Here is a 26,306-nt window from a genome sequence, read left to right as displayed (position 1 = left end):
GTTAGCAGTCAAGTGCTTTAGCCACTATGCTACCAGAGCTCCTAGTTTAGGTTAGTCTTTGAAATTTAAGACATCTAGAGAAGAAACAAGGGATTTGGAGTCAAAAGAACCAAGTTTGAATGCTAGTAACAGTTGTCTAGCTCTGTGACTTTGAATAAGATGCTTAATTTCTCTGAACTTCAGTTAACTCAGCTATAAAAATGGGGAGAATATCATTAACTTGCTTTACTTTGCTAAGCTATTATGCTGATCAGTGAGTTTATATGCAAAATACACTGGAAACAGAACAACTCCATGCAAATATGATTATTAGTAAGATTTAAACTCTCTGAGTGTTCCTAGTTTTAGGTTAAGAGGGACTAATGATTTCAGAAGGAATTGGGAAAAAGAACTCTATGAAGGAAGAAATACTATGAAAAGTTACTGTGCTGGCCTTGGACCCAGAAGTGGTGTGAAGTTGAGAAGCAAATTGGCCGTATGTTCTCTAGTAGTTCAATGTCTTAGTACTATTTTTGTCTCCCACTGTATGTTTTTTTCCTCCCAGCAAGTGAACTGCACACACTTTTACAGCCATTTCTGCTGAGGCGAGTGAAAGCTGAAGTAGCTACAGAGCTTCCCAAGAAGACTGAAGTAGTGATATACCATGGCATGTCAGCATTGCAGAGAAAATACTACAAGGCCATTTTGATGAAAGACCTGGGTAATCAGAGGGTATTGTCCATATTCAAACTTAGCAAGGTGGTGTGATTTTCATACTGGAAACGTTTTATAATCACACTTGATTTGTATAGCAAGTACATGGAATGAAATTTTATAGTCTGAATAATTTTTAGATCAGCTGCAGTGGCAGAGTATCCTGAACGCAACTCAGACTTTCTTGGTTGTTGCAGTTATGGAATTTTTTTCTTTCCTATCCAGTTTTTCAGGAGCTTTGGTAGCATAGTGCTGCCTAAGGTACTTGACTGCTAACCAGAAGGCTGGCGGTTCAAACCCACCAGCCACTCCTCGGAAGGAAGATGGGGCAATCTACTTCCGTAGTGATACTGCCTCGGAAACCCAAGGAGGGGTCGCTATGAGTCGGGGCCGACTCGACAGCACATAACAACAACAACAATCCAGTTTTTCTTATTGCCTTATACTTAAGCAGACATTCCTAGATGTCCCAGTTCTGTCTATCATTCTCTACCCTGCTAGATGTAATAGATTGCACAGCTGTTGTTTTGGATCAGATTTACCGATTAATTAACTGAGGGGAGGTGAGAGGAAGTAAGGTTAGGAAGGGGGAGGTAGGAATGGAAACAGCTCCACAATTTTCAGTTTGCATTTTCTGTCTCTTGGCTCCAGGACATTTAAATGTTAAAGAAGGACATTTAGAATTTTGCTGAAGAGTAGCAAAGTACTCCTGAGTTCAATTTGTAGTTTAGACTTCCATTTTAAAACAAACTGAAGTTTAAGAAAATTTCATATGAATATATTGTTAATTCTCAAAGTAATTCCATGAAATTTGGGAAGTTAGTATAGATTTGAAAGATACATTATTGAAATGAATAGTGGCTCAAACGATTTGTGCTTGGCTGTTTAACCTTCAAACACTTCCAGTGGTGCTGCAAAGGAAAGGCCTGGCAATGTGTTTCTGTAAAGATTACAGCCAAGAAAACTTTACAGGTCTCAGTTCTACTTTGTAACAAATGGGATCACCATGAGTTGGAATTGACTTGATGGCAACAGGTTTTGGTTTAAGATTATTTATGGAAACTTAGGGTTTTTTGTTTGATTTTCCATCTCTCTTTTGAAAATTTCAGATGCGTTTGAAAATGAAATGGCAAAGAAAGTTAAACTTCAGAACATCTTGTCCCAGCTTCGAAAGTGTGTGGATCACCCTTACTTGTTTGATGGTGAGGCAGTGCCCTCTTTTCCCACGTCGTTTTCATCAATATTCTCTGGGGCCAACATCATAGCAAAATTCCTCAAGACTTGCCTATATATGCTGCATCTACTTCATTTCCTCCCTTCCTTGGGTCAATTTTTTATATTGATATTATCTAATATATTGTTCCTATTCACATTGATTTCATTTGTTCCCACATTGTTTTCATTTGTTCCCCAGTGTCACTTATGGCTGTGGTTTTTTTTTTTTTTTAATCTGAATTCCAATGATAGATCCTGCATTTCACTTGGCATGTCTCTTTAGTCTCCTGTAATCTAGAAAAGCTCTTCAGATTTTTGTTTTGCTTTTCTTTTTTTTTAATGACATTGATCATTTGAAGTGTCAGGGTCAGTTGTTTTGTGAGTTATCTCATGATTTGTGTTTATCTGATCTTTTATTTCATGATAGGTCTCCCAATGTCTTGAATCCACTCCAGTCAGGTAGCCTTTCATCAGCATTATTCCAAGTTTGCCGTTGACTTCCATGTTGCTCAGCCAATGGTTATTTCTCAGTTCACATTTCGATTAACCTGTCAGAACCTTTGATACAGTTGATCACTCCTTTACCTTGGGTTCTGGGACAACACTTTCTCTTGCTACTTTACTGTCTGCTCTGTCTTGTTTGCCTCTGCTGTTTCCTTTTCATTTTGTAGACTGATGTAAATTTTCCTCCAAGCAAGACTGTAGTTGCATCCTACAAATGTTGATGTATAGTTTTAATTTTCATTCATTTTATTTATTTTTTTGATTCCCTCTGACTGTTGGCCCTTGGGTGGTTCTAGGACCTCTAGAGACCTCTAGAGCCCTCGAGGTTCTTGTAGGATTGGATCAGGTACCTCTAGAGTAGTTCAATGGGGAGGGTCTGATATAGTCATTTAAAGGGAATTGTTTCCAAGAGCCACTAAGAACTGTTTTAAATTTCACAGAATCTTAATTAAGTGTGTATCAGAAATTTTTCTGGGGAAAGGAGGTACATGTAGATTTTAAAAGATGCCCTCCTGGTTACTTTGCCATTCCTCGCCTGGGGAGTCACTGGTTTATACATTTGAGTCTCTTTCTTGATTTTTTTTCTAGAATGAGAGCCTCAAGTTTGAGTCCCCTTAACCTTTAGCAAGAAAACCTGGTGATGCTGTGCTTAAGCACTTGCCTGCTAACCGAAAGGTTGTGGGTTCAAACCCACCAGCTGCTTCATGGGAGAAAGATGTGGCAGTCTGCTTCTGTAAAGAGTATAACCTTGGAAACCCTATAGGGCATTTCTACTCTGTCCTGTAGGGACACTGTGAGTTGGAATTAACTTGATGGCAACAGGTTTGATCTTTAGCATCTCCCTGTGTCTTAATTTCCTGAAGAGTGGGCTTGGTTATTGGGTGGGTGTGTATTAGACATCTTGGGTACGCCAGGCTTTGTGATTGGCGTTAAGCACCACTAAGATCATCATGCATCATAGTTATAAGAAGCCTCAAAGAGAAGTGAGAGTGGAACTCCTCAGTTAGAAAGAGCTTGACTCTTGCTATAGGTTGGGCATTAGTTTTTCTGCTCAAGGACTCTGCCTTGACTAGGGACACATTATTGGGAATGGGTTCTTTATTTTCTAGGTGTGGAGCCAGAGCCTTTTGAAATTGGAGACCACCTGATTGAGGCCAGTGGGAAACTGTACCTGCTGGATAAGCTGCTGGCATTTCTGTATTCCAGGTAGGTGCTTGGTTCATATTACCTGTTCTGAGATAGTGACTCTTAAGATTTTAGTAATGAGAGACTCACTGATTTCTTGAGACTAGTTCAATTTTCCTTTTTTCAAGATCCCGATTCAGGTTTCCCTCTTCTGTGTTTGCATTCGCACCTCACTCCAGCACCTTCACAGTCATCCTTTGCTTTACTGAATTCCGCCAGCACCTATGATCTGAATTCAGCACTTGGCAGTGCACTACCTTGATCTGCTGTAAGGTTAATTGGTATACATTAACCTTACCACTTTAGCTATATTGTTTAGCTCCACAGGACAGAGACACATCAAGCATTTCTTTCATAATTACCTTTCGGTACTATGGTGGTTATGTTTGTGTGTCAACTTGGCTAGGCCTGGTTGAATGGCTGGGCAGCTGGTGGTAGTTACCCCATGATGAAACTGTCAATCAACTACGTGGTGGGATCTACCACAAGCAGCTGAATAGCTGCCTTTGGGTATGTGATCTGCTTCCTGTATATAAGAAGCAGCCTTGGGGATAGTCACTAGCTATCTAGTAAGCTTGAGTATCCTTGGGGATAGTCACTAGTAAGAATAAACTCCTGTTTGTTAAGGCCATCCCATTTGTGGTATATTTCTTGTCAGAGTGGCACTAGGTAACCAGAACAGGTACTGTGCATAGAATTGGCACATAATTGTTGTTGTTGTTGTTATGTGCCGTCGAGTCGGCCCCGACTCATAGCGACCCCTCCTTGGGTTTCCGAGGCAGTATCACTACGGAAGTAGGATTGGTAAATGTTCATTTTTATTAACCTGTAGTGTTTGGTTTGAACTCAGGATGAACTTTTCCAGAGACACAAGTTGGAGCCTCTGAGGGTTCCATTGGTGTTCAGTGACCTGGGGTTCAGCTCCTAGTCCCCAGAGGGACAGGAGTGGAGAAAAAGCCCAGCTTCCCAGGATTTCAGATTTTCCCCAGTGTGACAGTTGCCCCAGGTACAGAATAGACTAACCTAAAACATCAGATTTAGCAAAACCTACTAACCTTAAGAATGTGCAAGTTAAACAATTATAGGTCTTGACTATATTTTATTGGCTCTGATATATCTACTGTAAGTATGTTAGAGTTATAGGATCCATAAATATCTCTATCTAGCCTTTCATTTCACAGGTGATAAAACAAGCCTAGAGAGGTCATATGACTTGTCCAAGATCACATATCAAATGACAAAAGTGTGATTAGAATGGAAGTTCTCACCTTCAAGTTCATTGGGTTTGCTTCCTTACTTGGGATAGACACTGAAGGAGTTCACCATTGAAGTTAGTGTTCCTGGTGAGAATGTTGTTCTGACAGCTTGTGCTGCTTTGTTTATACTGACTTAAAATAATGACTGATAATGTGGAGCTTTCAGTTTGACTTTGTTCCTGCCTTAATTCATCATTCTGCCCCCTCCCTATGCATTAGTTTCTCATGTCTCAAATAGGATATGAGATGTCACCTGCTCCTTGCTTCTCTAAAGGGATTCTTCTCAGACCTTTTAACTGACATATCTCTAGATGAGAGGATAGTGATTTTATACCTTGGGTAGCATAGTGCCTAAGGCATTTGACTGCTAACCAGAAGGCTGGCAGTTCAAACCCACTAGCAACTCCTCGGAAGGAAGATTGGGCAATCTATTTCCATAGAGATACCGCCTCGGACATTCAAGGAGGGTCCGCTGTGAGTCCAATCAACTCGATGGTGGTGAGTTTGTTTGTTTTTAAGTAGGAAATATCTCTAGACGGTTGACCACCAACTCTTCAGGGTCTCCAGTGTTTGTTTTTTTTTATGCATTTGAACTTTGCATTTTACTGTCACATTTGTACATATATTTTACTGTTACAATTAACGTTTCTATTTCTTTCCATTGAGTAAATTGACATTTCCAAAAGGGGATCCTTGGTTATCCTAGGGCTTCTTATACCCCCTGACACACTGACATATGCTCCTGTGATTGTCACTGTTCTAGTTTGATAGCTACTGCTCTGAAGGATTATGACAAGGTGGTAGTATGTCCTTGTGAAAAGCATTTAGAATGTCTGAGGATGTCTTTGTAAATGATGATGACTTTTATATTTCTGCTTAGTATTTCATTTATTTGTAATCTTACATTCCATGGTAAGTTGTGCCTGAGGGAATCCCTCCTTAAATCCTACTAGAGTTGGCAGTTTTTCCTTTTCTTTTTCTTGCCAGGGGCCATAGAGTTTTACTTTTCTCCCAAATGACCCAGATGTTGGATATTCTCCAGGACTACATGGATTACAGAGGTGACACCCTTTAGCCACTACATTGTCCAAGGCTTTTTTGGATTTTACAGTCCCCAAAGATTCATAAACAGTGATTTGGCGTGTGGGAACGTTATGGAGGAGAACAGTGAAGGAATATTATTCACAACCAATAGAAGGTCAAAAGTAAGGAGAAAGAGGTGTCTAAGGCAAAGATAGGCAGCTGGGTAGAGACATTTGGACAGAAATAAACATTCATGTTCCCATTGGTAAAGTGATTTAAATTAGTAGCCATTGGAGCAAATGTTGCAGAGGGATCCTTGAGTGTTTCTGTAATGCTTGACGAACAAAGTGTCAGTGACCAGAGCTTCCAGTGTCTTGCAAAATTCAGCTCAACATTTGAGCTCTTGTTCAGAATCAGTAGAAAATATAAATGCTGAAATTTGTAGAGATCTCTCATTCCTACCAGGGGAAAGGTGAGGGCAATTTTTTATTTATAGACAACAGGGAATGTAGGTTATTATCTGGGAGCTCTGGTAGCATGCCTAAGGCACTTGACTGCTAACCAGAAGGTTGGCGGTTCAAACCCACCAGCCACTCCTCGGAAGGAAGGTTGGGCAGTCTACTTCCATAGTGATACCACCTTGGAAACCCAGGGAGGAGTCGCTATGAGTTGGGTCCAACTTGACGGCACATAACAACAACAACAGCAGGTTATTATTTGAGGAACCTTTTTTATATATAATAAAATTTATATGAGATGGTAGGAAAAGGTGGTAACATTGATTGATCTTGAGCCCATTGGTGAAGACATATTAACACTAGACCTCTGGTGGCGTAGTGCCTAAAGTATTTGACTGCCAACCAGAAGGCTGGCGGTTCAAACCCACCAGCCACTCCTTGGAAAGAAGGTTGGGCAATCTACTTCCATAGTGATATCATCTCTGAAACCCAAGGAGGGGTTGCTATGAGTCAGATCCAACTTGCTGGCAGTGAGTTTGGATTTTTGGTTTTGACCTAAAAAATTAGTTCAGAGTAAATCTCTCAGATTCAGTTGATGACCCTCAAGTACTGCATTATCCCAGATCCAGTGGACACTTGTAGGAAAGGCTCATTGGCACTTTGAGATCCAGGTTCACAAACATTGCTTGAGCATGTAATTCCCCTTCCTGACATGGGTCATGGTCACCAGTGGAGAGCTCTAAAGCTTCACTGGAAGGCAGGTGCTGGACCATTGGGCAGGCTCAGTCCCTTGCTCCTCGTTGCTTGTCTTATTGCTTGCATAAGTGACAGTTGGTCTTAGCAAAAGTAGAAACTGCCACAGTGTGGACACTCAGGGTTGCTTGGAATACTTGAACTGAATATTAACTATGTAAGTGCAAAATACATTAACTGCATGTGTTTTAAAAACCTAGAGTATATGGTGAGTCTTTTTATAAAGTAATAATTTATCCCCCAAATTTAGACTTTTCCCTATGGGGATTGCTTAACATAGGGGCATGCCTGTATATGGAAAGGGACAAGATTGGCTCTTTGGTTTGGTGCTGATTTAATTTTTTATCTCCCAAAGAGTATGTGAAAAGGCTTAAGATTTCTGTTTTTTCCCTCTGTGTAAAGGTTACAGCTATGAGCGTGTGGATGGTTCTGTGAGAGGAGAAGAGAGACACCTGGCTATTAAGAGCTTCGGACAGCAGCCCATTTTTGTTTTTCTCCTGAGCACCAGAGCAGGTAGGCCACGTAGGCATTGACCAAAGTAGCCAAATCTAAATGATTTAGTACTTCTAAATCCCAACCACTAGTCCCTTAATCCTTAATCCTTTGTAAGGGCAAATCATTACCAAAGAGTGTAAGAGAGGGAAACTGAAGTAGCTGATACAAGTTCACCAAGCTACTTCTAGCATATTACTGCTTTCTATACAAACTGGGCTATCATCTCATCAAAAAGTAAGGCTGAACTTGAGGTTGTTGGAAAGTAATTCTAATATGTTTTGACCACTGATCTTGGAATTATCCTGAGACATTTTATTGAAAGCTTTACTCACTTTCACTGCAGGCAACTTTCCTTCCCAACTATAAATTTGGGAACTGAGAGAATAGCTGGGCTTCTGGTTGCCCTTCTGTAAATACCTTTTAGAGGTGTGTAAATGCTTAACAAAGATCTGGTCTTAAAAAATATGATTATTCAAAAGTGACCAGAATTACTGCTTAAATAGAAACTGGTGAAACCCCTGACACTATGGCCCTAAGTTATCCTTTGGGCCTGGAATTGGACTCATTTCCGTGGATTAGCTCTCAGCCAAACAGTGGAAAGGCCTATGAGCAGAACACTTACCCCAGGGAGATGTACCCTGTAGAACCATCAACTGTGAGAAATCAGAAGGGCAGCGTTTGTACAAGGGAAAGCTGGAGAGATAGTAATGCAAGGTAAAAAGGACGCAGGGAAGGGGTCACGGGGAGGAGATGAAAGGAGAGCTGTTAATTGTTGGGATTATAATTGGTACCATGAAACAAAGTGTATATGAACTATTGAGAGTAAAACAAATCTGCTCTGTAAATTTGCACCCAAATCACTCACTCACTCACTCACTCTCTCTCTCTTTCTCTCTTTCTCTCTCTCTCTCTCACACACACACACACACACAGAGAGAGAGAGAGAGAGAGAAAAAAAGTGATTATAATGAGACTGCCAGCTCTAGGATTATTGATGACGTTGTCTCTGTATGACTTAAGTCATAAATTTTATATATGAGGTTTGCAGTGCTTTACCAGTTACAGAGCACTTTCACATACTATGAAATAATTTGAAATTGGTTCTTGGAAGTGAAAATTTTCTCTTATGCTGATCTGGAGCATGATGACCTTAAATGTGCTTTGAACTCAGAATTTTAGTCTTAGGAGAAGCTGGAAGGATCACTGTAAATGCATCCTCTGTGCTGGGAAGACAGGTCCGTTTCTGCTTCACTGACTTCATCATCTTCGTATTCAAAGGGCAGTGTTATGTTTGAAATGGGTAAAATGAGGAAGAAAGCTGTGTGCTTTTCAGCTGATCTCCTTGGATGACTCCGGATCAGTCGAACAGAGCAGATGTTTCAGGCCCTGAAGCAGACCTGGACACTAACTTTTTCTAAACACCAGTGGTTGGGTTTACTGTCACTTTTTAGCTGTAGTTTTGCAGAATTTCATTTATTTAGCAGGTTTCCTTGTAACTTTCAAATATTTCTGTGATTGAGTCATATTGCCACCAGGTGGCAGTGATGGATTATGAATGGGCCCCAAACAAATGTGAGTCGAACTTATTTATAAAAATACACCCTTTAATTAAGATGAGCTGAACTTAGCCTTAATTCAAGAAAAAGATCATTTTTATGGAATATACTTTTCAATGAGATAAATGTGCAGGAGGTAGTAGTGTAGTGGATTAAACCACAGGCTCTGGAGCCAGACCATGTAGGACCCAGTCCTGGCTCTTTACCTTCTAGCTGTGTAACCTCATAAGACCTTCACCTCTTGGCTTCCATTTCAACATCTATAAAATGAGGATAATGATAGTAACTACTCGTAGAGTTGCTGTGAGGATTAATGGAGTTAATATATGTAAAGAGCTTAGAATAGTGCCTGGATAGAGTAAGCACAGTGTTGTGTACTGCCATTATTAGGTACATTTAGTTACTCTCAGTAATCAATCTTTATTATCTCCTTATTTCAACTTTAATTTTATATGAGGGCTTTAATTAGAATGCTCCTACCTGACTTATCTTGAGATTGAGTGTAGAGTCAGTAGTCCTCAAGTTAGTCCTTAATTCAGACTCTTGGCACACACCCTTTTGGGTTTATTTCAGCAATGAGCTCTAACGACCCTGACAAGGAGGTCCATTCTGTACTTGTTTCCACATTAATCAAAGACAACGCTGTAGTTTGCCTGTATAGTTCTCCCAATTAATTCCTGTAGTCCAAGGAGCCACCTCAGCTCTTTTCCTATAGCATTGAAAGAAAGAAAAGACCAGAAAGTTGTCCCATGGAGTATTTTCATCTTACCATTGTTTCTATTACTTTCTCTTTGATTAATGTGGAAACAAGAACAGAAAGGACTCACTAGTGTTTTCTGATCAGAGAGATAGTTTCCCACTCTGCTTAAGGGTATAATGTCATTTCCTCTTCTCATTAAAAGGAGCCCTGGTTGTGCAGTGGTTACAAATACTTGGCTGCTAACCTAAAGGTCAGCTGTTTGAACCCACCAGCCATTCCATGGGAGAAACATGTGAAGGTCTGCTTTCATGAAGATTTGCAACCATAGAAACCCTATGGGGCACTTCTGCTCTGCCCTGTATGGTCTCTGTGAGTTACCCTTGATGGCACTGGGTTCTTATTAATTTGTATCAGGGATCTTGCCACTTAGTTTTAACTTGAAATTGATAGTAAGAACTCATCTCTTAGCCATATCCACAGTAGAACTTTCCCATATTTAGAGCTGTTTTCTGAAAGAGCTTGTGTCCTGTTCTACTGGCTATTCTAAACAAAATCAAATCAAGGTTTTTAAACAGAAGAAATTAAAAATGGCATCACAGCACTTTAACTGAAGTATCCACTTTTAACTTAAGTATCTATTTTCGCTATTTACTCTTGCTGCCCTCATCCTGTAATAATTAGTAATTAAAATTGCGTAAGTCAGGCATCAATATGAGCTCAGGTAGCACTTTTAGTCACTATAAGACTCTGGAGTTAGAGATGGGGGTGTCTTTTGAAGGATGCAGCCAGCTGTGATTGCTTTCAGTTTACTAATCTGACCCTCTGTAGCCTTTCCTCTTTATTTTCTAGTTCCTAGTATGCTACTGATCACTTTTTTTTTTGCATTGTTTTAGGTGGAGTTGGCATGAACTTAACTGCAGCAGATACTGTTATTTTTGTTGACAGTGATTTTAATCCTCAGAATGACTTGCAAGCAGCTGCCAGGGCTCACCGAATTGGCCAGAACAAGTGAGAGATTTACACATGAGCACTTTTCTGCTTCTTTGGCTTTCTTCTCAGTGGCTGTAGGTTGGGGAGGAAGGTGAAGAATGTCATCCTAGTGACCATTCCAGATTGGAGTCAAGAGACCCCTTTTCCCCCAGGTTGTGTCCCCACTTTGCTGTTGACTCTCACATTAGTATTGAGTGGGTCACTTTATCAGTGCAGACTTCCTTGTTAAAAATTGAAAAATCAAATTGTGAAGGGATTAGAAGGAGCATCTAGAAGTTATTTAACTCATTGTTCCTGATGTAAAATGTGGTTATGAAATTATAGAGCTAAGCTAAACAACACAAGCATTACCCTGTGACCTGATGCTTAAAGGGTAAGGAGGCCACATCTTCCAACCTCCTCTAACCCCACAAGAGGAGGACAGAAGCACTATGAGTAGCCCAAGGCCCATTACTGTGAGGCCAGGCATGCCTCCCACAAGCCCTTTTACCAACCCTGACACCAACAGTTCCTCTCACAGCACTCACCACCTTTCTGCTGGGTTCGATAATTCATTGCAGTGGCCACACAGAACTCACAGATTATGGGGTTTATTAGAGAAGCACCAGGCTACAATTTAAATTCAGGAAAAACTCTCAGTCTCTCTCAGGAAAAACGCTCAGTCTCTCTCACCCCATTGTCTCTCACCCAACAGTCTTTCACAGTCTCTCTCCCAGCAGTGCATGTCCCTCAGTGTTTCTCTCAGCAATGCCTGTCTCTTGCATCTCTTTCCCAGCAGCGTGTGTCTCTCAGGAGCGTGTGTCTCTTCTCTTTTAGCAGCATGTCCTTCTCATCCAGCAGTCAGAAAGACTTCTGCCTCTAGGAGGCCTCTTTTTGAGCCTGGCAGAGTGGCCAAACTAGCCAATCATGACATCAGAATTCTAAGGCACCTACCTGAGAGAGAGCGAACTTCCTGGAACATTGGTTTGTGCCACTCCCAACAAAAATACCCCAGGTAGATAACTTTTACGATCAGGAGCTCCTCAATTGCTCATAGCAAATTCCACCACACAGAGTTTACAAAGACTTATGGCTAGAAAAGTCATGCCAGGTAATTCACTACACTGTACCTGAGGATAGTTTATGTATATCCAGAGGTTTTCTTTTGCCAGAGGTGAGGAATCCCAGTCATGGTCACCTCATTATTCCTCCCCTGGCTTGTTGGAAATATTCAGAGAGGATCTGAGGCCAGATCGGTCTTTAAAAAATTTCTGGTCCAAATTAAAAATTAAAAAAATATTTAAAATTGTGCTTTAAACAGGGCATTTTGGTTTTGTTTGCTTTTAGGAATATTTCCCTTGCATGCTTTTGCCAGGCTTTGCAGACTCTTGTAGCACACTGCTCTCCTTTGACTCTTGCACAGGTCTGTTAAAGTTATTCGGCTGATTGCCCGAGACACTGTGGAAGAAATAATTTGTAGGAAAGCAGCCTCTAAACTGCAGCTCACCAACATGATCATAGAAGGAGGCCATTTTACCCTGGGAGCCCAGAGACCTTCGGCCGGCACTGACCTTCAGGTATAACATACTGTTCCTCACTTGAGGACGTGGTAGGATTTCTAGTCAGTGTTCTCTGTGGATGATAATGTGCATGAAAAGAACTAGCATTAACCACCCACTCTCCCCACTACACATTTGTTCCTTGGCCAAACTCAAATGTGCCTTAGTGTCTGCAGCATCCAAGAAGTTGTGGGAGCTAAGAATTAATATGATGCATAAAGGCAGCAGAATACAGAATAAAGAGCATGGGCTGTGGATCCACTTAACTTGGATTCACATCCAAGTTTCATCACTTACTAGTTGTGTGGCTTTGAGCAGATATCTTAACCTCTCAGATCTCTACCCTGTTTCCATTTCTAACAATAATTAGAAGGCTGTTAAGAGAGTTAGGTAAGATAAAGATCTTGGCATAATCAATAATGATTAATACCATATCCTCTTCTCATCCCCAAACTCTTTGGTCAGTGATGATAATCAGTGTTGACTTATGTCATACCCAGAGGATAACAAGATTGAAGTCTTGTTCAGTATCATGCCATATGAAAAATAGTTGAAAGAACTAGAGTTAATTTGCTTGAAGAAGGGAACATTGGATAGGAGATGAAAGCTGGCTTGGAAGATTTTGGCAAGAGTTCTCCTGTGAAAGAGGGCTTAGAGTTCTGTAGAAGCCCTTGGGTTAAAATTGAAGCCCATATTATAATATATTCTGGTTCTTCTCTTTTGTCCCATGTCCACTGCCACATTTCTGGCTCATCTCTCAGCTGGATGCCTGCATTGGTTGTGTGTGTAATCTCATTGACTTGTTTTTGGTATTAAATTAATGTAATACTTATGTTATTCTAGGACAATGCTTGGCACATAATAACTGTTCAACAGATGTTATCCATATGCAGTAGCATCCTAACTAGTCTCTCCACAAATTCCCTCTTGCCTTTCTCAAGTCTATTTTCCACATGACAACTAAGCTAATCTTAAAAGGTAAACCATCTTATTCACTCCCCTTCTCAGGACTCATCAGTGACTTCCTGTGACACTTTAAAGAAAACCCCATCCCTTTTATAACCTATGAGACCCTTTGTGGACCATTCCCAGTCTCTATCTGCAGGTTCACCTCATGTCATTTTCTATCTTCTTCCTTGGGCCTTCCTTAGATCCTCTAGGGAGCCAAGTATGGAGTCGTTGGGTCGTACAATGGTTAAGCACTTGACTACTAACTGAAAGTTTGGCTGTTCAAACTCAGCCAAACGTACCTGGGGAAACAGGCCTGGTGATCTGCTTACGGAAGATCATGGCCTTGAAAATACTATGGAGCAGTGTACACATGGGGTCACCATGAGTTAGATTTGACTTGATAGAAACTAACAACAATAAGGAGCCAGGTTCTTTCTTGCTTCAGAGTCTTTGCAGATGCTGACCCTCAGCCTGGAATGTTCTTTCTCCCAGTCTTTACTTGGCTAACTTCTGTGTTATCTTTTAGGTCACAAATGTCACTTCTTCAAAGGTGCTTTCTTTGACCTACTAGTACCCTATTATTTCTATCATATGCTTCTTTTTCTTCTTTTATAGCACTCACTACATTTTATAACTGTAGGTTTATTTATGGGACTGTTTGTGTAATTTCTGTTTCTTCCATGATGCTGAAAGTGCCATAGAAGTGAGGGGCCATGTTTTTTTCCCCATACAGTATGTTTACAGTGCCTGGTACTTGTTGAAAGATAGTCTGAAGTATAAAAAGATGGGAACTGAATTATATTCACAATGAGGGGGTTAAGTTACTTGAAGTGAAGGCTAGCTATGCAGTTGGTTGACCCATAGGATACAAGAATGTCTGAAGGACCTGTAATGTTCTTTCTAACACTGGGATTCTAGAATCTTCCTTGCATCCTGGTAAGAGATGAAAAATACTACAGATTCCACACAAAAATAAGGTTTTCTTAATAAATTCCAGACCCTCAGGATTGAAAAGCTGATGAGAAGTTTTAGGATATTTGCCCTAAGAAGCTAGAGATCACCATTTACCACTTAAATGATATTTAACTTGTCAGTTTAGGTGAGGTACTGAGGGCTCTTACAGGCTTTCTTTCTTTTTTTAATTGCGATTTGGGTGAAAATTTACAGAGCAAATTCACTTTCCATATAGCAGTTCACATACACTTTGTCTCATGACATTGACCACAATTTACCACAATGCAACAGCTCCCCTCCCACTTCCTCCCAATAGTTACCTCCTTCCCTGTGTCCATCCCTCCATGCACTCCTGCCCCCTGAGCTGTCTCCCTGTACATAAGCAGCCCTTCTTTCTCCCATCATTGTTGTCTCCAAGGAGTGTATCTACCTCAGGTAAATGTTCAGCTCATATGCCTGTCTTTTGTTTGGCTGGAAGCCACAGGTGTGGGGTCAATTCCAGACCTGAAGGGCAGCTAGGGGCCGTAGTTTCAGTGGTTCCACCAGGCTCTGTTGGACCAGCTAACCCTTTTTTTTTCCTCCAAATTATTTTGAGTTTTATTCCACGTTTTTCTCCCTCTCTATCCAGGATCTCCTACATAGATCCCCTTCCAAGTCGATGACAGTGGTAGCTGGGCACCATCTAGTTCTTCTGGTCTCTTATTCATATAGGCTGCAGATTGCATGGTGTACCAGTCGCTGGGACTAATAGTTTCCATGAATTTTTGATTTTCTTCATTCTTCTTTGCTCTGGACGAGGAGAGACCCATCGTTGCGTCTAGATGGCAGCTTGCAAGCTTTTAAGCTCCCAGTTGCTACTCACCAAAGTAGGAGGTGGAACAATGTTTTATGTAGTATGTTATGCCAATTGAGCTTGATGTCCCCTGCAACTATGGTCCCCAGCCCACAGGTTAAACTACTCAGTCCCTCTGGGTAGCTGGCTGTGACCAAGAAGTGACTACAACCTTGCCCCTTGTCACCTCTATTATATACCTGGGAATTCTTACAGAACATATAAATAAACTTATAGGACCATTGTCTGCCAACCCTATACATGGTCTTGGGTACACTCCCCACTTCATAGACATACCTACTAGTTCAGCCTGTCCACCCATCTAGCCACCCGTATACCCATGTTTGCCTTCACTGACAATGCAGTACTGTATGTGCAAAAGGCTTCATCTTTGTTGTCTGTACCTTCCATGTACCTCTCTATGTCTTTCTCTTCCTTAGTGCCACCATATTGATCACTCACATTTGGTACATTGCCCTTCTCTTCACCCAAATCAATACTTATCTCTACCTATCTAACAGTGTTCCCTCCCCTCCCATTCCACCCCTAGTAACCAACAAAGAAAATTTCCTTCCATAGATAAAACTTTTACAATAATGGACTAATACAATATTTGTTCTTTTGTGATTGACTTATTTCACTCAGCATAATGTCCACCAAGTTCATCCATGTTATGCGGTGTTTTGCAGATTCTACATTATTCTTTAGGATTGCATAGTAATCCATTGTGTGTATGTACCATAGTTTGGTTATCCATTCCTCAGCTGATGGACACCTAGGTTGTTTTCATCTTTTTGCTATTGTAAATAGTGCTGTGATGAACATGGGTGTGCCTATGCCTGTTCTTGTCATGGCTCTCACTTCTTTAGGATATATACCTAGTAATGGAATGGCTGGGTCAAATGGTATTTCTAATTCCAACTTTGAAGGAATTGCCATATTGCTTTCCTCAATGGTTGTACCATTTTACAGTCCCACCAGCAGTGTATGAGAGTCCCAATCTCTCTGCATCCTCGCCAGCATTTGTTATTTTCTGTTTTGTTGAACTTTGCTACTAGTGCTGGAGCAAGATGGTATCTCATTGTTGTTTTGATTTGCATCTCTCTAATGGCTAATGATCGTGAGCATTTCTTCATATGTTTGTTGGCCGCTTGAATATCCTCCTTGGTGAAGTGTCTATACATGTCTTCTGCCCATTTTTTAATTGGATTGTTTTTCTCTTTGTTATTGAGATGTTGGAGTTTTCTGTAGATTGTAGAGATGAGTCCTTTGTCAGATATCTTACAGGCTTTCTGAGTTGGAGGGGCTTATTCGATACACCCTGTTATATCTTTCAGTTCCTTATTGAAAAGCGTGCTTTACTGTTTATGTCACCATTTTACAGATCCAAAAAATATAGAAGATCATACGGAAATTGAACAGAGTGGCATAGTAAGTTTGATATTGTATATTGTTAGATCATGGTATCAGAGAGAGTAGAAACTTATATAAATGAAACTAGTATAGTTGGAGCCTGCTCAGGCAAGTGGTTACTGCTGGTTAGCTACTGGAGGTTGCTATTACTATGTAAACAGTACATTATAGATTTGGGCTCAATTGTACCACTAGCCTATGATCTTGGACCAGCTCAAGTTTTCTGATATGTAAAACAAATATACTTATGCATTCAACTATTTATTCAAGTATTTATCAGACACCTATTATATGCAGACCACTTTAGAAGGAATTGTTGGGAATCCCAAGAGTAAAGTAGGATGCAGTCATTTTTTAAGGATTTTCTTTGAGATAAATGAAAAAGAGATGTATGCAAATAATTATAAAGCAATGTGTGAGAAGTTTAGAAGAGTGAACAAAACAAAGCCTACACGTTTCTGAGCCAAAAGGGACCCTTGTAATGGTGTAATGGTTAAGACATTTGGCTGCTAACCAGAAGGTCAGTTCAAAACCACCAGCTGCTCCATGGGAGGAAAATGAGGCAGTCTACTTCTATGAAGATTTACAGCCTAGGAAATCCAGTGGGGGTCACTGTGAGTTGGAATGGACTTGATGGCAGTGGGTTTGGTTTTTTTGGTTTGGTAGCTTGGATGCTTATGACAGATTTGTATAGGTCTAATTGTTCCATTACAATCACAATCAAGTAGGCAAGCATGTCATTTATTCAGCTTTAAGCAAGTGAACACATGGAGGGAGTGGGCCAGATATTTAGGTGTCAGATATTTACATGTCTTTTTAGTTGGATTAGCTAGTACAATCCCAAGGGGCCTGAAATGCAACCTGCCCCTTCTCCAGATAGCCACATCTGTACACCTTTATTTCCAGATGCGTGAGGCACCGGTAATCCTTATCTACCTAATAAAGCATATGTGCAGAGATTTTAACTTAACAAGTGTACAACCCTAGCAGAATGTATTTGAACACATTCTGCATGGAGAGGTCTGCCCCATATACCTTCACACTAGGCCCCTCACCAAGGGGAACTACATGAAGGAAGTGTCACTTGTGTTGCTCTTGAAACACAAAGAATGGCATGGGCAAAAACAGGGCGGTCAGAGAGTTCTTTGCACGTAAGAAAATGATATGTGGTCTCTTTGGCCAAAAAGAGTGTCTTTGGGGCAAAAGTGAGTGATAAGACTGTATATATAAATTCAGTAGACCTTTAGTTACCTGGCTGAAGAGTTTGAGAATTTTACAAAGGCATACAAGTTTTTGTGCAGGAGAATGATAAAGTTGTGTTATAGGAAGATTAAATTGTCAATGCAATGCCAGATTGATTGGAGGGACAAGAGGCTAGAGGCAGAGACCACCTCCTAAGGTCCTGGAACGATCCAGGCATGGGATGAGTATTAACTGCCTGGCAAGGGCATTAGTGGTGGGAGGGGCTGGAATGAGAGACATCGCAAAACAAGAAATGACTGGACTCACCTACTGTTTAGCTTGGGAGCTGTAAAATTCAGAGATGGTTGTAAGGTTTTCATTCTGTATGATGAGAATGGAAATTAGGAAAACAGGAGGAAGGGCAGGTTTTTAGGAAGATGATGATAATTTAGGTTTTAGTTGACAGGGTTTGCAGTATAAATAAAATGTAAACATAAAGCAATTGTTAGAGTAAGACTCAGAGACAAAAAGGAATTTCATTTGTAAAAGTTTGCAAGAGAGATCAGGCTTTAAAAGGACTAGTTAATCAAATAAAAATATAGCAGGCATTTAAAGGGGAAAAAGAGTCACGTAATACTACAAGCAGAGTTGCCAAGTTTACAGATGGTCTGATTATAGGGTTAAAATCAGCAGTTTTCTCTGTGATTACTTTATTCACAAAGGCTAGTACATGTCTTTAGATATTAGTATCACAAAACACAGGAATCCAGTTGTTTTTGTTAGGGGACCAGTTACTTACAGGAAAGGTCCAAGGTTTTGTTTTCTTTATTTTGTAGCTAGAGCTAGAAAAAGTAACTCTGAATTTTCCTTGGTGGTTGGTTGGTGTGCTTTTTGTTTATCTCAGGGTGAAAAATGTTTTCTTTTGATGTTTTTCTTTTGTTCCTGGCTCTGGGATCTCTTGTGCCTGCTCATGCACAATGGTGGCAGGCTGTACATAGGAAGATTGGGCAATCTGCTTCTGTAGTGATACGGCCTCAGAAACCCAAGGAGGGATCGCTATGAGTTGGGTCCAACTCAACGGCAGTGAGTTTAAGGAGCTCTGGTGGTGTAGTGCCTCAGGCATTTGACTGCTAACCAGAATGCTGGTGGTTCGAACCCACCAGCCACTGAACCACCAGCCAGCCATTCCTTGGAAGGAAGATTGGGCAATCTGCTCCCTAGTGATACCGCCTCAGAAACCCAAGGAGGGTTCGCTATGAGTCGGGATCAACTCGACAGCAGTGAATTTGGTTTTGTTTTTATCTAAGAGTCAATTATAAACACAAGATAAAAGCTGAAGAGAGGTATAGCAGGCTGTAGAGTCTAATAGCTCTCTCCATAGAACCTTGAGAGAGATGAGTGCATCATTGCATATGGTGAAGATGGTAACAATAGAGGTTTGGAATGCCCACATTCTGGGTTTTGAAGGAGAAATGGTTGTCAGTGATATGTCTGAACTCTGTCCATCAGTGGATGAAAAGATCAGGGTGTCAGTTTTGAGTGTCCCTGCAACATGGGCTGCTGGCACATGAGAGCATATCACATAGATATAGCTTTGAGGCAATGTGCCAAGTAGTAGTGGCTGTTTGAGAGGGTCTATCAGACTTCTGGGAGCTCTGGTAGCATAGTGCCTAAGGCACTTGACTGCTAACCAGAAGGCTGGCGGTTCAAACCCACCAGCACTCCTCGGAAGGAAGGTTGGGCAATCCTACTTCCATAGTGATACTGCCTCGGAAACCCAAGGAGGGGTCGCTATGAGTCGGGGCCGACTCGACGGCAAACAACAACAATAACAACAATCAGACTTCTTAGGAGCTCTGGTGATGTAATGCCTAAGGCATTTGACCAGTAACCAGAAGGTTGGCAGTTCAAACCCACCAGACACTCTACAGAAGGAAGACTGGGCAATCTACTGCTGTAAAGATTTACTGCCTCAGAAACCCAAAGGGGATCACTATGAGTTGAAATTGACTCAGTGGCAGTGAGTTTGGTCCTGGTTTTTGTCAGACTTCTTGAGGAGCTCATTGTTAACAGAAAGTTATGCTCTGGCGCTAAAGTCTGGTGTACCTCTACCCTATTTAGACTATATAAGTTATGTCTTTGGCTGCCAAAAACAAAGGTAATAACTCAGTGGACTTATTTCAGAAGGAAGCATCTTCTTTGTTTTTTCAAAACGTGCTTCTGTTCTAGTAAATCTGTGAGATTTTGGATTCTGAAGTAAGAACAGGGAAGCAAGCTCATTATTTGGTAGAGAGAACACAATAGAAGCAGAGAAAGGCAGGTGTAGATGTAGTGAGCATTTATTGAATGCTTACTAAGTATGCAAACAATTGTCTGAGGTACTTTTTTTCCCAATCACATAGGTGAATATGAGTAATATGAGTAATAACAGAATGAGGTAGAAGCTATTTAGATCTTAACTAATATATGAAAGGTCATATAGATTTAAGACTCTAAATAAGTAATTTCTAACCTCTAAGGGCATATGCTTAATTACTATAATATATTGCTTCTCATAAAAACAGTCCCTTGTTAAGTCCCTTATTAATCACAAGTGAGTAATAACCAAGAAAAGCAGGAAGCAAGCTTAACTACAAGATTGGCTGAAGAGGGGGCAGTATGGACTAATACTTAACATTAATAGTTGTCTTTCTTCTATTGTTGATGCCACCTGCCAAAGCCAGTCACTTTGGTTATGTATACCAAGGTTAAATATGTATCTGGTGTGTTCATGCTTAAGTCAGCCAAGTTTTTTGCAAGCTATTACAGAATACTGTAAGATTTCTAAGTTATTCACAAAATAAGCGGTCTGGAGATAATTTACTGAGTACGAAAAGGGCAAGATGAGAATGAAGAGCCAAGCTGTGAAGCCAGTGTAGCTCTGAATCTCAGAGTTAGTATTCAGAGTGCTGCAAAATTGGAAATAGGAAGCCTGTAGCCATGGAAAATTATCTAGGCTTTTTGGTTTATTCCTAGAGCCACAGGGAATAGGCTGAGGGTCCATTGGAGAGAAATAAGGAAAGAGAGAGAAGCAGGATAGTGTGGCAGTAGAGGGATAGTCAGGAAGATTAAAATTGAGAAAGGGCCTGTGGGTCTTGTGAACAGGAGTTATTAGTCTTTACAAGATGTTTTCCATAGAATGCTGTGATAGGAATCGAAATTGCTATAGGAAAAAAAATCAATGGATGATAGAGATAAAATATCCACTATAGCCTTCTCTTTCCAAGAGGTTGGTGAGAGAGAAGCTAACAGGGTTTCTGACTTCGCATGTAATTGCTGGGATTGCTTGTGAGATAAAGTCAATGACAGGTGCTATAGAAAATGCAGGATCAAAGATGAGAAGGTAAGGGGACAGGAAGCTAGATTAATGGAATTGGAACAACCAGAACAGAAATAATGAGACTGTTCATGAATTGTGAAGAATATAACCAATGTCACTGAACAATGTGGCAGAAATTGTTCAACTAGAACCTAAACTACTGTGTAAACCTTCACCAAAAAACACAATAAAATATTATTATTTTTTTAAAAGATTGAATACTTAGAAATAAACTAACCAGACATACGACTTATACAAAGGAAACTACAGAATGCTAAGAAAGCAAAAGAGACCTATGTAAATGGACGAAAATACCATGCTCATGGATAGGAAGACTTAAGATTGTGAAAATATCAGTACTACCCAAAACAATCTACAGATATGATGCAATCCCAATCCAGATTCCATCATCATTCTTTAAAGAGATGGAAAAACTAATCACCAGCTTTATATGGAAAGGAAAGGACCCCAGATAAGCAAAGGAAATAATAAGTCTTCATATTTTCCAATCTCAAAACTTGCTGTACAGCCACAGTAGTCAGAGCAGCCTGGTAGTAGTACAATGATAGACGTGTAGGACAATGGAACATAATTGAGAATCCAGAAGGAAAGCTATCCACCTGTAGACAGCTGCTGATCTTTGACAAAAGTCTAAAATCCATTAGATGGAGAAGAGAGAATCTCTTTAGTAAATGGTGCTGGCAAAACTGGATATCCATTTTCAGAAAAATGAAACAATCCATACATCACACCATTTACAAAAACTAACTGAACATGCATCAAAGACCTAAACGTAAAACCTAAAACTTGGAAAGATCATCAAAGGAAAAATAGGTGCAAACTTAGAGGCCTAATTTATAGCATAAATAGTCTATCAAACATAACAAAAAATGCACAAACAGAAGATAAAATAGAGGATGGGGACCTCCTGAAAAGTAAACATGTGTGCACATCAAAAGACTTCTCCAAAATAGGAAAAAGAGAACGTACAGACTAGTAAGATTTTTGGCAACAAAACTGGACAGGGGACTATCTTTAAAATTTATAGAAAACTTCAACACCTCAACAACTAAAAGACAAACAATCAAATTAAAAAATGGTCAAGGGACACTCACCAAAGAAAACATACAGGCAGCCAACAAACACATGAAGAAATGCTTGCTATCATAAGTCATTCCAAACTTACTGCCTTCAAGTCAGTTCCAACTCCGTGACCCTATGGGACAGAGTAGAACTTCCCCATAGGATTTCAAAGGCTGTAAATCTTTATGAAAGCAGACTGCCTCATCTTTCTCCCATGGAGCAGCTGGTAGGTTTGAACTCCCACCCTTTTGGTTAGAAGCTCAGTGCTTTAACAAACACAGTACCACCAGAGTTCCTTCATTAGCCATTAGCAAGATGCAAGTCAAAGCAATGGTGAGATATCACCTCACCCCAGCAATAACAGCAAAGTTAAAACAGAACAACAAATACTGGTGAGGGTTTGGAGAGAGTAGAACCCCCGTACACAACTAATAGGACTGTAGAATTGTACATCTACTGTGGAAAATGGTATATGCTTTCTTAAAAAGTTGGAAATAGGAATACCATATGATCCAGGAATCCTACTACTAGGTGTATATCCTAGAGAAATAAGAGCTGTGACCCAAACAAATAGACACACATCTGTGTTCTTCATGGCATTATTCACAGTAGCAAAAAGATGAAAACAGTGTAAGTGCTCAACAGTGGATGAAAATGGATAAATGAACTGGTATGTATGCATGGTACATACACACAGTGGAACACTACACAATGTTAATAATGAAGAATCTGAAACATCTCATAAAATAGATGAACCTGATTAAAATAAGTTAATCACAAAAGGACAAATATTGTATGAGACCAGTATTATAAAAAGTCAGGAAAAGGTTTACACACAGAAAGAAGCATTCTTTGTTAGTTACTGGGGTGGAAGGGGAAGGCAGGATAACTAAAGAGCAGTAGTGTATTAACTTTAGTGAAGGAAAAGGCAATATACAATAAGAAGGAGGTCAGTACAGAATGACCAAAGCAAAGGAAGATACTGGTAGGTGCCCGAGAATGAAAGACAATAAAGGTAAATACTATACATACCAATCTTGCAATAATCTCTGGTTAGATACATAGGTGGACATACAAGCTGAACAGTATATATAGATTTGGCAAAGGATATTTCTACAAATATATATTTGTTCTGTTTATACCTAGTGCTGCTCTGACAAGAATATACCACAAATGGGATGGGCTTAACAAGCAGGAGTTTATTGTCATAATTTGGAGGCTTTAAGTCTGAGTTCAAAGTGCCAAGCTCTAGGGGCTGGGTGAAAGCCCTTCAACCTTGGGCTTCAGCTCCGCTTCTTGCTCCTGGCCTACTGAAGCTGGAGGCTTTTGTTCACTCAGCTGCTGGCTGCTGAGGCTGACAAGCCCAAGGTTGACAAGTAAAAAGGCATAGTCCCCATGTTACCAAACCACATGACAGGCCATTAATTCAAGTCCAATGAAAGTCCCAAGATTGGCAGAGCACGGCAGGCTGCTAAACAACGACTTGGCTACATGCAGGGTTCAAGCGTGCCATAAGCTAGAGAGCATTCCCAAAGCTGTTTCTTATATATGGGAAGCAGACACATACCCAAAGCAGCTACTCAGCTGCTCATGGCAGATTCCACCATGGAGTTGATTGCCAGTCTCATCGTGGGGAATAACTATCCCCAGGTGCCCAGCCATTCAACCACACCTAGCCAAGTTGACATCCTTAACTACCACAATATTAGTATGTGCTACAAGTATATCCAAGGATATACTAGAACATACAAAGGCAAAGTTTTGAAAACTTGTTAGCCATAACCAAACACCTTGAGGAAATGAGTCACTGGGCTTGGAAACCTAGGACCACAGTCTCAGGGGAGATATAGGCCAAGTGGCGTAATATAGTTCACAGAGACAGTGCTCTACATCCAGCTTCGGTGAGTAGCAACTGATGTCTTATTAGCAATAATTGTCTTATTGCTTAAGAGCTTGCAAGCAGCCATCTAAGATGTAATTATTTGTCTTTCCTCGGGGTCACTATGAGTTGGGGCTGACTCGACAGCACATAACAACAACAACATCTGGAGCAAAGAAGAGTGATGAAAATCTAAGACTCGATGAAATAATTAGTCCAGTGGACTAATGGAACACATGAACCATAGCTGTCACTACTCTAAAACCAGAAGAAGTAGATGATGCCTGGCTACCAGTACTCACCGCTCTGATTAGGATCACCACAGAAGGTCCTGGACAGAGAGGGAGAAAACAAAAGTAGAAAAAAGTTCAGACTTACTGGTCTGAGACTGGAGGAACCCCAGAGACTGTGGCCCTTAGACACCCTTCAGGCCTGGAACTGAACCCACTCCTGGGGGTCAACTTTCAGCTAAAGAGTAGACAAGCATATAAAGTGAATATCACACCAGGGAAGAACATACTCCTTGGTACAGTCCACCATGCAAGACCAAAAGGTCAGCATTTTCCCAAAAACAAAGCTCAGAAGGCAGGAAGGGGCAGGAAAGAAGGATGACTGGAAATGCAGAACCCAGGGAGTAAATGGGAAGAGTGGAAGAGTGCTGTGTTACATTGAAGGGATGGCAACCAATACCGTGAAGCAAAATGTGTATATGTTACTGAATGGAAAACTGATTTGCTTTGTAAACTTTCACTATCCACAATTAAAAAGTTAAAAAACAAAATAAGATTCCATAGAAGAATCCTGATCAAAAAGGAGAAAATGCAGAATTTTGAAATCTAATATAATCTAAACTTTCTAGAGCCGTGGAGGGTAGATGAAGCCCTGAAACTACTGGCCTGAGATAATCTTTAAACCTTAAACCAAGTATATTCCCCCGAAGTCTTCTTAAAACCAAATAATAGTTTAGCATAATTAGTAAAAAAAAATAAAAAAATCTGGCTTGATCATTATGCTGTCTTAAGAACTGTCTATAGGAATATAATTGGTGACAGCTCAAAAGATTAGGGGGCAGCAAGTTTGTATTAATGATGGAGAAACAACTCAGAAAAGGAAGCTGAGAATGGTTTTACAACTTGAATGTAATCAGTGTTACTAAAGTGTACGTGGGGTAACTATTGAACTGGTGTATATTTTGCTTGTATATTCTCACCACCAACAAAATAAATAAAATTTAGAAAAAAATGCAGGAAGTTACTGTTATCCTTAAAAAAAAAATAGGCTCATACTTTTTTTTTTTTGTTATGAAGTATTATCAGAGTCAACAGTTCTGGTCGTCATTTGTCACCTCTCTGCTTACCTAGCATCCAACTATTAAAGGCCCTGGTTGATACCATCTGTTATGGGGATAGAAAAGGCTATCTGTCAAGGAAGGAATGCGTCCGGGATCATTAAGCAACTTAGCAAATCCCTGCTATGCAAGTATTTGTTTTCATGAGAACTAACTGGACTTCTTTCTCTTTTCTCTGTTCAAGTTGAGTGAGATTCTCAAATTTGGTTTGGATAAGCTTCTGTCCTCGGAGGGGAGCACCATTGATGAAATAGATCTGGAGTCTATCCTGGGAGAAACACAAGATGGCCAGTGGATCTCTGATGCCTTGCCTACAGCAGAAGAAGGAAGCACAGAGCAAGAGGAAGGAAGTAAGTGGAGGATGAGAGCAGAGCTAATGGCATAGCCACCCAGGCTAGAACATGAGTGGGCTGAGTCCCTGTGGCAAGTCTCAGATACTGCTCCCTGGGACATATGTTTTCTACCAAATCCTGTTGAACACACTGCTTATGATTTGCCTGGTCTAAAAACTCTCCCAGACTACTTGACTGCTAACTGGAAGGTCAGCGGTTCAAACCTACCAGCCACTCTACAGAAGGAAGACTGGGCAATCTGCTTCCATAAAGATTTACAGTCTCGGAAACCCAGGGGGGTCACTGTGAGTCGGAAACAACTTTGGTTTTTTTGAGAGTCCCTTGTAGCTTTCAGCCATATTGATTCCATGAATATAGTAGTATTCATTGATTCGTGAGTATAGTAGTAGCAATTTCATGGATTTTAATTTGAAATTTTCCATTGGTTGCAAGAATCTTTATCTGTATTAGTAAACCCTGCTCTACTGTAGGAGCTCTGGTAGTGTAGTGCCTAAGGCACCTGACTGCTAACCAGAAGGCTGGCGGTTCAAACCCACCAGCCACTCCTTGGAAGGAAGATTGGGCAATCTACTTCCGTAGTGATACCG

The 26,306-nt window shown here is 40.5% G+C and overlaps 1 protein-coding gene across 1 annotated transcript in view; it reads left to right on the top strand.

The window, feature by feature from the left end:
* Positions 1-26,306, top strand: part of CHD1L (chromodomain helicase DNA binding protein 1 like) — an 86,505-nt gene that overhangs the window by 41,796 nt on the left and 18,403 nt on the right. Inside the window, exons 8-15 of the mRNA XM_007948387.2 lie at positions 545-700; positions 1,803-1,895; positions 3,522-3,618; positions 5,841-5,914; positions 7,490-7,600; positions 10,732-10,846; positions 12,231-12,384; positions 25,551-25,716. Of these exons, the coding sequence (XP_007946578.1) occupies positions 545-700; positions 1,803-1,895; positions 3,522-3,618; positions 5,841-5,914; positions 7,490-7,600; positions 10,732-10,846; positions 12,231-12,384; positions 25,551-25,716 (966 nt within the window). The remainder of the gene's footprint in view (positions 1-544; positions 701-1,802; positions 1,896-3,521; positions 3,619-5,840; positions 5,915-7,489; positions 7,601-10,731; positions 10,847-12,230; positions 12,385-25,550; positions 25,717-26,306) is intronic.

This window comes from Orycteropus afer, unplaced genomic scaffold (assembly GCF_000298275.1).
Source record: "Orycteropus afer afer isolate SDZICR_OR568_19922 unplaced genomic scaffold, OryAfe1.0 scaffold00010, whole genome shotgun sequence".
In the NCBI taxonomy this organism is placed as follows: Eukaryota; Metazoa; Chordata; class Mammalia; order Tubulidentata; family Orycteropodidae; genus Orycteropus; species Orycteropus afer.
The sequence above is the reverse complement of the archived record's forward strand: the minus strand, read 5'-3'. Positions and strand labels throughout refer to the sequence as shown.